Source organism: Callithrix jacchus, chromosome 10 (assembly GCF_049354715.1).
Source record: "Callithrix jacchus isolate 240 chromosome 10, calJac240_pri, whole genome shotgun sequence".
In the NCBI taxonomy this organism is placed as follows: Eukaryota; Metazoa; Chordata; class Mammalia; order Primates; family Cebidae; genus Callithrix; species Callithrix jacchus.
The window spans coordinates 5,798,658-5,815,602 of NC_133511.1; the positions used below are offsets into that span (position 1 = coordinate 5,798,658).

Genomic DNA, 16,945 nt, shown 5'->3' on the forward strand with positions numbered 1-16,945 from the left:
ATGTATTAATAGATAGAGCTCGAGTAGACAGAAGTAATTTATAAATAAGTTTCTTGGCTGGAGTCAAGAGGATTAGAATGGCCAACTCTCTAAAATACAAAATTGCGCAATTGGAATCACTTCTCTTTACAGTTCAATATATGTTCTATTTGAAAATTTTCTCAGAAAAAGTCTAAAAATGTTTCAATCAACCTAGAGTTTGATTCTTATGTTAGGGATATTTGGTTTGTAAGCTATGGCCTCTTCCTTTGGTGTTTTCAATGACTGACTTGATATGGACTGCATTTTTGTATATATCTTACTAGAATCATGTTTATTAAAATTTTGAGGCATGAAAAAGATAAAAATAAAATAACAGCCAGGCATGGCTCACCACCTACAATCCCAGCACTTTGGGAGGCTGAGGCAGTAGGATTGCTTGAGGTCAAAAGTTGTGAGATCAGCCTGGGCAACATAACAAGACCCCATTTAAAAAAAAAAAAAAATTTTTTTTAAATTATCTTGACCTGGTGGCATGCCCCTGTAGTCCTAGCTTCTCAGGAGGCTGAAGCAGAAGGATCTCTTGAGCCTGGGAGTTGTAGGTTGCAGTGAGCTGTGATCACGTCACAGCACTCCAGCCTGGGGAACATAGCAACACCCTGTCTCTAAAAAACATAAATCAATAAAATAAAACAGCCCTCCTTATTCATTATAACTAAAATACAGTATTAAAAGGAATTTTATAAACTTGAAATAAATCCTTATCTTTAAGTTTACCACAAATGTGATATAAAACATGATTTTAAATGTTCAAGTCTTTTCATCACATTCTACATATAAAAAAACATGGCTCATGCCTGTAATCCCAGCACTTTGGGAGGCCAAGGAGGGCAGATTGACTGAGCTCAAGAGTTCGAGAACAGCCTGGGCAACACGTCGAAACCCTGTCCCTATTAAAATACAGAAAATTAGCCAGGCATGGCAGCATGTGCCTGTAGTCCCAGCTGCTCGAGAGGTTGAGGCAGAATTGCTTGAACTGGGAGGCAAAGGTTGCAGTTAGCAGAGATCACGCCACTGCACTCCAGCCTGGGTGAGAGAATGAGGCTCCATCTCAAAACAATAATAATAATGCTAGGTTACTATTTAAGCAGCTGAGTGTAGTAATTGTTATGACAAGAGGTGTGGGCTTCCTCAGATATAAGTTTTAAATGTCTGCCATTTCAATGATTTCCGTAAGCAGTGTTAAAAGGCAGTTTTCCAATTTGAAAAACTTCCAATTTGAAAATTTTTCAAATTTGAAATGAATAATGTTACTATTATGTTACCCTATGGCAAACTGGAGTTAGAGAGCAATTGAAAGATACTTAAATACTTTACTCTTATCTTGGTTCAGTGCATATTAACATGTTGTTCCTTTCTTTCCTGTATTTAATTTTATTTTAATCTCCTCCAGAGATCAAAAATAGCAGTGTATGAAAAGATGTGGACCTACATGCGATCAGCAGAGCCATCAGTGTTCACTAGGACTACAGCTGAGGGAGTAGCTCGTGTCCGCAAATCCAAGGGCAAATTTGCCTTTCTCCTGGAGTCCACTATGAATGAATACATTGAACAGCGAAAGCCATGTGACACGATGAAAGTGGGAGGAAATCTGGATTCGAAAGGCTATGGAGTAGCAACGCCCAAGGGCTCCTCATTAAGGTGGGTGGAATAGTATAACAATATAACCTGTGTTGTTATAGTATTCCACCTTCCCTGATGTGCCTGAGAGAATTCTTTTTGTTTTGTGTGTGAACATGGTATGTTTGTTTGTTGGTTTATTTTCGTTTTCTCCATTTCATATATTTTGATCAACAATCAGGTAATTTTTTTAATTTTGGAATAATCAATCCTCGTTGACATATATCTTTGAAGGCCATATAAAAACCAAACTGGTTGAACACTAGCTGCTTCCAGCGGGCCTAAGGCATGGGTGGCATATGCTTCTTTATATCTCATCAAATTTTTTTGACCACCAATACGCTATCATTGTGTCAGTGATAATTCTACATCTGATCATTATTTTTTAATTTTGCCTGGCGGCTAGTTTTTGAGTAAGAAGAAATTAACCGCTTTCTAGAAAACCACTTTCTTTCTCCATTTCAATATTTTATTTATTGTGGCATCTTTCTATTTTAGATTATCCTGAGGTTGTATTCATGCTGCGTTTGAAATCACATCTATTTATAAAAGCAATCAGAGAGGGGAAAAAAATGAGCTCTGGTTTTATAGCTTACTCAAGTCACACTCCCGCCTATTTCGAAGGGAGTGTGGTGTAAGTAAGATCTGTAAAATTAGACCCAGTGGCAATCCAGAACTGCTTATAGAGAGGCCCCTGAAATGTGAGTAATGAGCAAAGCATTACACGTGTGGATTAAGTGAGACTTTCATTCTTATGGAAATATTGGTTAAATCTGCCCTTTTCATCCTTTTGGTCCTGGACATAGAAAATTCACATGTTTATGTCCAGGAGGCAGAATTTCCTCTTTTCCTTAAGCAATAAAGGCTGCTGTTGAATGGATGGGGCTGGATCCCATCAAGAGTGATGATCGACACATTGCTCTGGTCTCAGTGCTGCTTAGGAGAGATGTATACAAAGCACAGATTCAAGAGGAAATCAGGATCTTTGCCAAAGGACTTAACCAAGAACCTGATCTTAGAAAGTGATGCCTCTGGTAAGCCACTGAAATGCAAAGGTAATGAGACCTGTACTATTGCCTAGTACAAATGAAAGCAATGTAAATGTTATAATTGTTTTCATTGGTTTCATAAGGGTAACTCCAATGTGTTTTGATATGTGTGTTGGGTTGGGAAGGGTTGAGAGAGATATAAGAAAAAAACGTCAGTAATGGAAAGGGTTGTGTTAAAGCAATATATGTGTTTGCAAGCAACACCGTAATAATAAGCGAGAGGTTTTTGGTATGTTACAAAAAGTACAATATTAAAAAGAGATAAAACAAAACTAGCCAGTAAAGACAAATTTGGTTATGGACTGTGGCAATTCTGAAGTCAGACTTATTAACCTACATTCCATATGAAACTGAAGAAATGTGCAGGGAGAAAGCCAGACAAATAGATTAGCCATAACATATTGTACCGAAAAACGATTTCAACCATTCAGAAACTTAAGCTGGCATCAGGTGGTTTCATCTTTGAGGGTATATTTTGTATGATGCAATATGAAGAATGTGAAATTTCAGTGAGGCCAAGTAGTAAATGAATCTCTGATGAAAGCATAGTTTGAGAGCACCTTAGTGTAAATAATTTTTTTTTAAATAGGAGGAGAGAATGCAATGGTGGTTGATATGTAGATCAGTGTTTAGGCTATTGATTACATTCACTGGATGTCTCACTTGCACTTAATTAATTCTCTGTGGATATAGCTGCCTTGTCCTCTGTCTTGTGTCTACTGATAAAGTCAAGTTCCAGGGACTGAATTTGGCCTTCAATCATGGGTTTGCCTGACTCCCATTAATGGCAAGAGAGTTCCCTCTTAAATGTGCCACTTTGTCAAATCCACACTACAGGGATTGTTTGGGGAAAAGCTGAAGGGCTTCATCTGTCCAAAACTGTATAATAATCAGCCATTGGCTTCCCCCTCTTTTCCTGTCCTTCCCTGGACCTTGTTAATGAGGCAATTGTTAAATTCAGCTTCCTGGATGGAGAGTTTGTTTATGCACTTTGTTTTATATATGCCACAATTTCCTGAACCAGCTGGCCCCTGCATGCCAAAACCACAGTCATTTTGTCCTGCCTTTGAGAACACTGGAAGGGCACTGAAGGCTGACCAGCATGCACCTCACCCCACCTCCTCCCTGTCTCATCCCAGCCATCTAAGCAGCAGCCTGATCAGGCTTGAATTCTCATTCTTATCCGACTATGATTCTTCTGTTTCAAATGAGGTGAACTAAAACAAAGATGGCTCATAATCATCTTCTGTATAAATGATTTAGTTTGTAGAAGCAAATTCACAATAATTGTATTCATCAGAACAAGGTCAAGAGGACACACCTGTATCAAATTCGTTGAAACCTTTCTGTCTTACTCAGTTCCATAGAGACTTAAATTTGTTTTCCTATACAATCTATCTTTTTTTAAATCAGGTCTTTAGGTTCATAGTTCTGGATGTAGTGGCACTTTTGTATTGCATTGTGATTAACAATGGCTTTCTCACAAACTCAGCTATTCAGATTCATTAGGTGACCTGAGACTTTAAGCAAAAGAAAACAGTCATCTGTCCTTCTATTTCCACTTAACCAGAGAATGCAGACAAATGACTGCTTATGTTCCATTGGTCTAGGGAGCTTTACATTTCCAGATCTTGTTGTTTGTTTAAAGTGCTTCAGAAAAAAAAAATGTAGCAGAAAAGAGTAAGAGTATGACACATAATCAGAATTGAAAATTAGGACTTGGGTCTTTAATGCAGACTTTAAAACAAATGCATTAAAGACCATCGCAAAGAGAAGATCTGTAACTGGACTGAAAAATATCACAGCAGAGATGACTAGCACCCATCTTTACAGAAAGAACGATTTGCAGAACTCTTTACTGCTCAGGCTAGTGTTTGCTGGACATAATGCAATTACATTTAAAACCACTGATCAATCACTTGCTAGTAACAATGGCCTGAAATTGCTGGTTCATTGTATTTTAATATCAATTCTTCAATTCTCAGGTGACAGAACAATTCCAGGTATATTAATCTGGAATCTTTTTTTTATATGCACAGTACGATTTATAATTTTATCAGTGCCATGGTTTTCTTCCTCCTCCCTTTCCTAATCCACTTGGCAATCCAAAACGATTGTGAAAACCTTCCTCTGTTTGAGAAATATTTAAAGGTTGTTTTAAAATATACACTTTCAATGGCATTGCAATGGAATGTAAAGTTTAGATGAAAGAGGAAGTATATTTATTTTGACTTTACTCTCAATACTATCAACACTATCAACTTTACTATACAAATTGACTATAGTATAAACATCTACTATACTATAGTATTTATGGTATAATAAAGTTGCATATGTTACTGCCAAAATACTATCAACTTTGTTACATTATCCATACTATACTTGGTTACTAGACTTAGACTATTGATTTTACTATGTAATAAATAAGCCTGTTAAAGGTTGGAGGGAATCATTTGGTTGATATAGATTTACTATTAAGTAGTTGTTAGATGAGAATACCCCTTTTAAAGATGTTCGCAGTATCTAGTGTCTGTAAATACCTCCAGACAGCAAAGCAGTGGGTCACATCTCAACACTTCCTCTGGCCCTTGGACCGATTTGTATACTTGACCTTATGTTTGAAGCCAAGTGAAAAACTCTAGCTACCTATACTTTTATTATTCAACAGTGATCATTCCCATTCAAACTTTGCTTCCTCTAAAGATATTTGTGGAACTGTGTCTAAAGTAAAACAAATATTCTGTCACTGAAAAAAAGGAAGGATGCTTCAAAAGAAAGCAGTTCCAATAGAACTTGCAACGGGGGGTGAGACAGAAAAAAAGAGGCCCAGCTGTACTTGGCAATGACAAGTTTCAGGAGCCCATGGCAACAGGAACCGATCCTTTGAAACCAAGCACATCATGCTTAGTTTACAACAAGCAACTCAGAGCCCCACAGGAATGGTATGGCAGGGCGAGGAAGTACTCAGCATGGGGATTAGAATACCACATCTCTCACTGGACTTTTCCTTTCAGTATTCAGCGAAATCACTGGCCTCATAAGACACTTGGCCTTAGCCTAGATCTACATCAGGGTGAGTAGAGTTCTTTGTAGGTCAAACTATGTTTCTTCCACTTTGGAAAAATTCTCTGGGGCAGGTGTACTAAACTCAGTATTCAAATTCATATGTGAAAAATACATTATTCTAAGGAACTATTTTCACATATAAAATGTGTGTGATATACTTTAGTTCAGCAGTGCTTAGAAGGTTTAGGAAGTGCTTAGAAGGTTTAGCAAAAAGGAGTTTGCATGTTAGTCTTTTTTTGGTATTGGAAATTCAGTATTTAAAGTAAATACTAGAAAAACTTAAATGTACAGAAATTTAAAGCTGTGTACTGAGAGTATCATTTGGCCTCAAATGAATAAACTTCTAACATGCCTTGTGGAAATGAATTGCAGTGGGTTAGTACACAAACACATTTTATTTTATTCTAACTATTATGAAAAGAGATATATCTTTGCTTGTGAATACCCTTCATTTTTAGTGCCATATTAAAAGATGCTATGGTTAGCTTATTTTTTTTAATCCCATTATATTTTGAGATACAGTCTGTTGGGCTAGGATTAGACAAGCACACATAACAAAAATCATGTGCATCTCTCAACATGCACAGACACACAAACACACATAAATGCTTTCTGAGATATGCATAAAAGAGCTACCCAGTTTGCTATTAAAGATACTGACGTTTATCATGGGTACCAAGTGTTTTGCATTTACAAACTAAGACATCACATGGTAAAGTTATCAACACTACTCTGTCCCAGGGAAAAATAACTGCACAGTAGAATCCATATACTTAATCCCCCTCTTTCTGGATGTTGACTGCACTAGGAAGCATGAAACCTATCAGGGCATTTTAAATTCTAGATTTTTCATTTAAATCCTTCATATTTAATTAAAAGACAATTAAAATTACAACTCCTCAAGAAGAAGAAACGAATGTTGCTTTTTTCTACATTTCTTTAAGAATCAGAAAGTATTATACGTGTTTGTGATTCTTCCCATTAGTTAAAAAAATGCTAAAATGATTTGCCCTCAGTCTTTTGACAGTTCATTCAAGAAATGATTTCCGAGTGGGTTCCAATTGAGAATGTGTCGGGTAGTTAGTAAGTCATTCATTCCTGAGATGCTTCATAGCGGCCTGAGTAAGTAACGCCAAATTGAAAAGTTCCTAATTCCAGGATCAGCTCTCCTCACCACTACACTTAGAAGTTGTATTTTAGTAACTTCCCTGAGAAAATGAGTAATTTGTGGCCATTTTAGTTTCTTCCACTTCAAAGGGGATTAAATTCAACAAGATGAAACTGCTACCAAAATGTTTTGCGGTTTACTTATGAGGTTTGATGAGAACGCTGAGACTAGATCTCAGTCCAACAGTTCTAACAAAAGCCAGAATTCCAAACTGCTGTTCTTTTTTTTTTTTTTTTTTTTTTTTTGAGACGGAGTTTCGCTCTTGTGACCCAGGCTGGAGTGCAATGGCGCGATCTCGGCTCACCGCAACCTCCGCCTCCTGGGTTCAGGCAATTCTGCCTCAGCCTCCAGAGTAGCTGGGACTGACTACAGGCACGCGCCACCATGCCCAGCTAATTTTTTGTATTTTTAGTAGAGACAGGGTTTCACCATGTTGACCAGGATGGTCTCGATCTCTTGACTTCGTGATCCACCCGTCTCGGCCTCCCAAAGTGCTGGGATTACAGGCGTGAGCCACCGCGCCTGGCCCCAAACTGCTGTTCTTGAGCCTCACACAACTGTCTCACAGACAAGTCCAACGACTATAAAGACGATACCATACTCAGACCAAAGGTAAAGTGTTAATGTATGCAGAGGGTTGGCGTGTGAAACAGAATGCTTGCCCTTAGACGTAACCAAAGTAGATGTGAGTGAATGAAGCTTCCACGCAATTCCCTTTCTATTGCATTTGCCTTGATTTCCTCATTCTAAGCATTCTCTGGACCAACATTTAAATTTTCCAAGAAAGAGATTTTTTGTTTGTTTCTGCTGTGCATACTATAGATTCTCACCATGGCTACAAAGCTACCCTTCAGCCCTGTCTATACTAAATTATTAAAGAAAATATGTCAGATTAGTTACTCTCCAATATAGGATCTCAGGTTACAGGATCATGACCTTTATAAAGCTGCTTACATTCCATTCACAAGTGGCTCTTAATTTATCTTCAGAATAGCAGCAAAAGTCAAGCGACATATGCGTTGTTGTTGTTTGCCCATCACTTGTGTTGGGTTCTATTCTCCAGACTGGCGTTTCTAAAGGACAGAGTGCCAGGAAGAAGGAACCCTGGGTGGCCTCAGTACAGGCTGAGCAGAGGGAGGAACTGTTAACTCCTTCTGAGAGACCTTAACTCTTACATTAACTCTTACAACTCTGAATAGGGCAAAAAGAGAAGCATTATAATCACACTGCAGTGGATTCCTCCCCATACAACCCGAGGGCCCTCTTAGTTGAGAGTATAGCAGTAGAGCACAGAGGAACTGAAGAACAGAGGAAGGGGCCATGCGCGGTGGCTCACCCCTGTAATCCCAGCACTTTGGAGGCTGAGGCAGGCAGATCAGTTAAGGTCAGGAGTTCCAGAGCAGCTTGGATAACATGGTGAAACTATGACTCTACAAAAAATACAAAAATTAGCTGGGCGTGGTGCCATGCCTGTAGTCCCAGCTACTCGGGAGGCTGAGACAGGAGAATCATTTGAATCTAGGAGGTAGAGCTTGCAGTGAGTCAAGATCGTGCCCCTGCACTCCAGCCTGAGCAACAGAGCAAGAGCCGGTCTCAAAAAAGTAAAAATAAAGAATAGAGGGAGGAAGTAGCTCTTTATATTTGCAATAATTAGACATGTGGAGAATATTTTAGACACATACATGCAGGCGCACACACACAACAGAGCTTTGGAGGGCGTTAAGGTATTCAGGTTTACCATAAAAATCCAAAATGCCTATAATACAGTACTATAAATAGCTCACTTTATTGTGGATTTATGATCTACCCTTCAGTGAAGAATTGTATATGATGCCGCTTTAATGTAGTTTCATGCTAATGATAAGCATTTACTTAGTACATCATAAATAAATAATGGTTTTCTGCAAAACTGAAAATGTACTCTTTTGTTTCAGCACAGCATATGGGAAAGCACTCATCCACAACTGCTTCCTTTTCTCTCTAAAGATAGCGTCAACCAGGATTGTGCTAGTTTACCATTCATATTTAATAAAAGAAAGACAAAATAGTTTGGCAGTCGTTTAGAATGAGCTGGAGAATAGCAATGACTCTGGTTTAGAATATATTTCATTTTAATTTTGCTAAAAATTAAAAACTGTAACTCATCTATTTTAATATTTGTTCCTCTCCAAAACAGTCAATCATTTAACTCTGTTTTCTGAATGAAGTAACATACATCTGAGATAGCTGACACAAATAAACAGTATCATACATCACCTGGCAACATCTGAATAGAAAATCACCATTCAGTTCCTCAGAAAACCTAAGCCTAGTCTTGAGCCTTCTCAGAAACAAGCATTATGTTGATTATGAGAAGATTTTGTAAATAAGTTTTGCGTTAACATTAGTTAGAAATATTGTGAACTATTGTTTATCCTCCCTAGCATCAAAAGTCTTTATGATTGAACACAGTTTCTTTTCAATGGAAATATTTCATACTTTATGAAAATCTAAAAGTATTTGTTAAGGTGTCCACAGAATGAAATATACTTTCAAAATGTTTGTGAAGCCATTTTAATATACACCTTTAATATCACTCAATTCAAAAATAAAGAAAATTTAAAGGCACAACAACATCCCCAGTATGTAACTCTACCTTTCGATGTACACAATACTGAAGTGTTAGAGAACACTATCATTTTAAATGCCATCGACCACACAAAGTCGTATCATATGTTGAAATAAACTAGATTTTATTGAACTTTATTTTTTTTTAATTCTGGGATATTCAATGAAGAAATTGACCCACAGATAAGTTTTTACAGAAACGTTAAAATTTTAATCTGTTTTCTTTAAGTGCTAAATATTTGGGAGTTATCTAGAACAAGAATTCAACTAGAGTCAATCAAACGAATGTGACACAAACAGCTTCCCACTTTCAAAGGCAATATAAGAGTATATAGCCCCCTTTCTGCTGTTGCTTCACTGTACAGAGGACTATATAAAAACGGGCAAAAGCTACCAGCAGGGCCTCTGCTGATACAGAGTAGTGATTGTTTTTTATTTGGTTCTGAAAGATATGCGGCTTCAGAATATTTCTTTTTGAAACAGTAACAGGTGAAAATCCTATTAGTAACTAAAAAAAGACATCATCAGCTCCCCAGCCCCTAAATTCTCATCTTTTCAGGCATTTGCAACTAGAACCATTAAAAAAATTTAAAAAGCATTATTAGCAAGTTTGACCATTTTGCATTGCCAGTGCCTTTAGCATAAAAAGTAATTTTTTTTTTCTTAAAAAGCATGAGGAAATTTAAAATGAAACCATGTATTCAGAATCCTAAGACAGTCCCGTAACCTTTGGCTTATATTTGAAGCTAGCCAGGGGTAAATAGAATTGAATAGGGTCCAGGAAAAGTTGACTTCAGATTGTTTCCCAGAGGAAAAAAGGGCATAGGACTAAAAGACAAGAGTTGCTTTCTACTAAGTGATACAGTAATAATATTGTATAAGCCATAGAATTAATTAAATACATCATTTAATTTTTTCCCATATTGTCCATTTTTAAAAGATTATGCTTAAATTTGGCTCATATAGACACCAAAAATGACAGAGCAGCATACTTAAATGAAACAATAATAGTACAGTTCAGCATTATAGTTTCTGAAATATAAAACTATATATTCCACATGTATATTCTTGTACGTGCTGTGTTAAACCCTTTTATGATAGCGTTTTATTACAGAGGAAGGCACTATATAATAGATTTATGTGACTTGCCCACAGTCCCACAGCTAAAACTAGAAATTAGATCTTCTGACTCTCTCTAGTGCTCTTAGAGGAAAAGAACCAAAAAGGATTTTTAATATAAACATAGATTCACTCTGAAAACTTACTAAACAGTTTCTGTGATGCTTCCATGCTGCAGGTTTGGCAACATATAAATTCAAGGCATATTGAAAATATCCACGTAGGAGCTCAACTGCCATAAATTTTAGCTGAATTTAAAAACTAGATAAACTCTTGTTGAGTTGAAAAAATTATGTAGCTTTCAGGTCAGCACAAAGAAAGATTTTACAATTAAAATTTCTTCCCCACTTGGCTTATCATCCCTGCCATCAGTCTTGTTCAAGTAAAAGTAGAAGAGATTCTCACATCTCTTGGACATGAAACTGTGAAGATGACATCTCTGTTCCCTTCCCACTTTGAGCGTCTGAGATTCTGAGTCTTACCCTAGGCCCTCTTTAGCAAAACAACGAAATCCTCATACTTCTTTGAAGTTGCAGACACTTAATAAGACTGAGAAAAACTTCACTCTCAGAACTTGTATAAAAGCTCAGCTGGTTTTGGAATGTTAAGTAAGTCACTTCTTTAGTAAACAGCTGCTTTTATTGCAGTCTGTCTTCCTTGTGAAATTGAAAGCTATTTATGGAAACCACTCCTCTGTAAGAACCAACATAGCTAGAAATAAATGCATGTCTTCTATGCCTATAAAAACAGACATTCAAAATTGTACGCTGACATCAAATTTTTGGCACAGTACAGATCTGACAAAATTCATTAGGTTATACAAAAGGGGGAATAAAACAGCAAAAGTGAAGCACAGGCCCATAAAAGGACTTGTTTTGATTTTTTTAGAACAACACTTCTATTTCCATATCTAGATACGATTTCAAAAATTGATGCACATAATGTGGTAGCCCGTGGTGTTTCGATATGAAATTGTTAAGAAGGTGATTACTAGGGCGTCATAATAACCCTCACAACTTGGGCACCACCTAATTCCTTTTTCACTGTTCTCCTCATCACAAATAGCAATCCCTTCATGCCCTGAAGCATGAAGACTTCGCAGCCACTGTAATTTTACCCAATCCCAGCAGTGTTCCTATAGTTATTCCTATTCATAGATTCCCAGATCATTTCTAAATATAAAGATACTGTCTTCAAACGTCTCATATTAATGACTACCATGGATGAAATAGGTGTTTCATAAAATCATATTTACTTCCCCCCCATTTTAACCACAGCTTTACCATCTCTGCATGTATTTGTTTCTGAAAACAGGAAATGCTCTCTCTCTGCATATATTTTATAGAATTTATAGTGTTTAGTAGATAAAAGGGCTGGTTTGTCAAAATAGCCATTTTTAGAATATTTATGAAAAACAATGAATGAAGTTGAAGTACCAAGGAAGAACACAAAGGAAAACACACATATTGCAGTTGGAGGAATTCTATTATGCCATATTTATATCATGAAACTTTAAGATGAACGAGGTTCATAGGATAAACCTAACACTAAATAAATGGTGACAGTAGTAGATGGAGACAAGATGTCGTTGTATAACTGAATCTTCCATGAAGTGTCTTTTCCCTGCACGTTTTCATAATGGCTGTTAGAGTAATGATGACGACACCCTTTATTCTGATGTCTCTGGAAGATACTTTGACAAACTGAGGTTCCAAAGTGCATCCATTATCTCACCTGATGTTATTTTACTTGATGAAGCATTTTAATAAGTTACCCAAAGTTAAATAACAATAGCACATGATCTTGTATGGGTTCAGGCTCATTCTTGGTCTCCACTCTCCTTCGTGTCTCACAGAACTCAATCAATCGTCTGGTATTTGGTTTTTTATGGGAGCCAAACACCCACCATCTCTAAAATTATGCCAAAGGGTAACTAACACTTGATTCTAAGCTCTGTGATTTAGACAGTAGCCTCAACAGAGATGAAGTAATTCAGATAAGAAAACATCATATCAGAGAGTGCATAAATGAAAAAATAAAAAAGAGAAAAATTTAGTAACTGCTATGTGCCATGCCCATGTATACTGGAACTTGATGCCCCTGACTCCTTGTAGTTGGTGCTGTTCTCTTCATCTGGACAAAAGCTGCTGCTGCTCCAACTCAGGTTAAATAGCTGATGAGTGACAGAAGCGCAACTGGAGCCCATTACTGGCCGGGTCCCAAGCCCACGAGCCTCTCACTATGTTGCCTTGTTTCTCTCCAAAGACACAGAATCCTAGTTAGAAACAAATTAGGAAAAAAATTCCCACCTTTATTCATCCTGTCACTTCCCATTGTGAAAATACATAAGTACATAGTGTCTGATAATATCCATTTCCCAGACATTTTTCTAGCTCTCCTCATCTAATGATCCTTTAATTCTTTTTTTATTTTCACAATAACTGTTGTTCATATCAGATTTAGCATCGTTTCCAATGTGGTGCTGCTTGTAGCACTATCATTTTACCCTCAAAAGACAAAAGAATGTCAAGGAGAGGCGCTGAGAACACCCCAGCATACCCCTTCTTCCTGAGAAACTCCAGGTGCTCCCCGTGATGCACCCTCCATTATCCATTCCAGCTGACAAAAATTACCCAAGCAACGTCTTCTGTGAACTCCTACTCTAAGCCAATCTTCAAGGTATTAGAGCTCTCTGGCAAGGCAGACTGAAGGGCAGACAATATTTTTTTCCTCTTACACAGCCAATGTTCATTCCCCTTTGGCTTAATTTTTAAAATGGGTCTTAAATTCAATCTAGTGGAAGCCCCAGTATATCAGACATTTGGTAGTGTCTTGTGAGACCTGAGGAAAGGGTTGACCAGAACTGAACTTGACTTTAATACAAGACCATGTTCTATTATTGTTTAACTTTGGGTATTTCTCCCCTAGGAGGAGGACAGAGGAGAACTAACCAGCTCCAGGACCAAGGTAAGAGGGGAGTTTTCTTTCAAAGGAATGGCTTCCATCCATTTGAAGGAAACCCCTCCCCCACCTATTTTTTAATCCCTTTTTCTTTATACATTTATATTTTTTAAGCCACCAGCATAAGGAAACCAGCTTGCCACTTACGCATAATAGTTATTTGAACATTCACTTACAAATGGTATAGCAGGAAAAAATAAAAACCTTCACACAGTCATATCAGTTATATGTTAATGCATTTATGTTTTCTATCATCATTAAATGTTAGTACCAGTCTTCCATTAAGGCTTACATAGTTGCATAGGTTTCAGGGAATTTTTATCAGCTGTCAATTTCTTTATTTGTGGAATATACATCGTTACTATCAGTCAAACCATAGTAGTCACAAAAATATTAAAACCAAAATCCAAAGTGCTTCTATATAGAACTATGTCATTAATTAAGTAAAAAAGTAATAAAATTAACCACCTATACAGTTTTAGTAATATATATTTGGAAATATGATCAGGCTGGACTTTTGGGTTGAAACTATACAAACTTAATGAGATTTTTAAGGTGCCAAAGGAAAACTGTGGTTAGAAAAATAGGAGGAAAGGGAGGAAACGTCTTGAGCATCATCTCTCCATTCTTATACACCCTCTTCCCCGGCCTCTTGTATATTTCTTTTAATGGTTTTCACTATAACCTCTCACTTTTTGTGTTGTCATCCACAGAAATCATTAATATTTCCTGCATTTGGTATTCTCTTTCAAACTGGTCTTTTCATAAAGGAAAACCAAGAGGAGAAACAAGTGAGAGAATTTAAAAAGCACCCAGGAGCAGGTGCAATGGTTCACCACCTGTAATCCCAGCACTTTAGGAGGTCGAGGCTGGTGAATCTCTTGAGCCCAGGAGATTGAGACTGGCCTGGGCAACATGGCAAAACTGCATCTCTGCAAAAATAAAAAATAAATTAGCTGGGCATAGTGATGCATGACTGTTATCCCAGTTACCCAGGAGGCTGAGGTGGGAGGATTGCTTGAGCCTAGGAGGTGCAGGTCACTGTACTCCAGCCTGGGTGATAGAACCAGACCCTGTCTCAAAAACGTAAATAAATAAAAATTAAAAACTAAATCAAAAGCATCTGGAAGTTGAGGCAGTAGAAGAAAAGCAGACCATATGAATTATGAAATGCACCAGCTTCTAGATCCTATTCAGCAATAATTCTTCATTATTATTTTCCTCCAGAGAGGCTAGATCTTGTGTGACTTAAGTAGATTTTAGAAAAGTTTTAAGATCAGGTAAGAGAGACACTTGGGGCTGAAGAAGAAGAAAATTCCTAATAAGGGAGAAAAAATAAGTACCAAAAAAAATGAGAATTCAGGCAGTTCGTTGCCAAAAAATAGTCATCATCTTTCAGTAATACAGGTCTACCATTTTGTTACAAATGTGTTTAGAAGCCTTACATATCCGTAAAGTCGAAGTGTTAGAGCATGTAACGGAAGGAAATCCTTTCCAAAGAAATATTTTTGTTAGAGGCTATTGTTTTCTGAGCAGGAACAATAGCAGTTATGTGATTAGGAACTACGTGAAAAGAGTCATACCAAATAGGAACTTCATTTCATATCAAAACAATATCTTTATGTAGATAAGTATATTATTATCATAGTCATTAAATCCAGAAACCTAAGCATTAAACTTTCAGCACATAGCACGTTTTGTTGTCTGATAAAACCTAATTTTTACTTTCTCACTCACTGACTTCTTTAATAAAAAGTACAGAATATATTTGAATCACATTATTTATTCTTTTTCTTAATTCATTCATCCTGAATTTTAAGATGCCAGACACACAGACTCTCCACTGAAGCAGTCATACAAAAGAAGGCAATTGTCACAACATTGTTCACGAGCTATTTATGTATCAGAATTTGAGGTTTACGTGGACATTTGTGGTATCAGGAAGATTTATTGTACTTTGAATTGTTATAAAATACTTCATGGAAATCTGAGTCAGGGAAACAATTGGTGGGCGTTCTACAGTGACTTAGCTCTTTTGGATACCAGAACATTGAAAAGAAAACACCATTTTTCTGTTTTGTTGCTTAGTAGAGTGAAGAGCATTGATTTATACTACTTGCACTCAATTTATTAAGTATATTTAAAATAGTTCATGGACGTGTCCAAACTAATAGCTGAAGATACCCAACTTCTGACAAGTTGCAAATAATTGAATGACCATGTAATATGTGTAATATATTCTAGTATTAATGCCACTGGAAGCAAATGTAGGTGAGACTAATTTAAGAATTTAAACTTTTTGCCACTTTTTAAAGTTTGAGTTGTTTAAAAACTGGGCATTAGAATATATTTCTATTTTGAAATATGATTATGAGCCCTGTTACTTTCAAAATAAGCAGCTTTACAGCCCCACTTAGAATCTCCTAAACTTAAAATATTTAAAGATTCATGGATTTAGAATTCTTAGGCTACAACTATTTTCAGAGAGTAACAAAAAAGCTACACATTCTCATAGATATGAGCCCCCATATAGCTGAACATTGACTGAGAAGCTCGGCTTCCTTTCAGTAGCTTGTAATCCCTGTTTCTATAAGAAGTACTGTTAGCTTGTAATCTCTGTTTCTATAAGAAGTACTGTTAGTCTGTAATCCCTGTTTCTATAAGAAGTACTGTTAGCTTGTAATCTCTGTTTCTATAAGAAGTACTGTTAGTCTGTAATCCCTGTTTCTATAAGCAGCACTGTTTTTACTCGTTTTCCCTCTAGTTTGTGATGTTCTCTATCCTAAACAAAATCCAGGCCAAAAGCTCTGGTAGGTGAAGTAAGATCAGTTAAAACACATTTTAAGTGATAAGAGTAACATTCAAATACTGGCCTCCTTCTAAGGAACCTGAACCTTAAATGAAAGAAAGTTGAAACTTTTTATTTTTATTTTTTAATTTTCACTCTCAAGAATTTAATGGAAAATTTATAATCTTTGTACGTGAAGTTTAAGTAGATATATTTAGTGAGTTAAATACATATCAAAATATGCAGTGAAGTAAATCTTCAACCAGAGTTGACACTTAGTATCTATTGGTAATAAATGTAATTTTTAATTTTTAAAATAAAGATATATTATTCTAAGTAGCAAATTTAGTAACAAAATGATTTTTTTTTTGTTTGAGATGGAGTCTTCCTGTGTCTCCAGGCTGGAGTGCAGTGGCACAATCTCTGCTCACTGCAACCTCCATCTCCCAGGTTCAAGAAATTCTCCTGTCTCAGCCTCCCGAGTAGCTGGGACTATGGGCGCATGCTACCACACCTAGCTAATTTTTG

At 36.7% G+C, this 16,945-nt stretch overlaps 1 protein-coding gene across 15 annotated transcripts in view; it reads left to right on the top strand.

Annotated features, from left to right (window-relative positions):
* GRIA4 (glutamate ionotropic receptor AMPA type subunit 4) overlaps positions 1–16,945 on the top strand; it is a 395,452-nt gene that overhangs the window by 343,639 nt on the left and 34,868 nt on the right. For 10 of the 15 annotated variants that reach the window (XR_013522976.1, XR_013522974.1, XR_013522977.1 and 7 more), the window contains exon 13: positions 1,433–1,680. Coding sequence is in view for 5 of the 15 variants with exons in the window: in XM_009006706.6 (XP_009004954.1) it covers positions 1,433–1,680 (248 nt within the window). In the remaining 10 variants the exon portion in view is untranslated. Of the gene's footprint in view, positions 1–1,432; positions 1,681–13,596; positions 13,636–16,945 lie in introns of all 15 variants that reach the window. The other 5 variants (XR_013522972.1, XR_013522973.1, XR_013522970.1 and 2 more) reach the window with 1 other exon arrangement.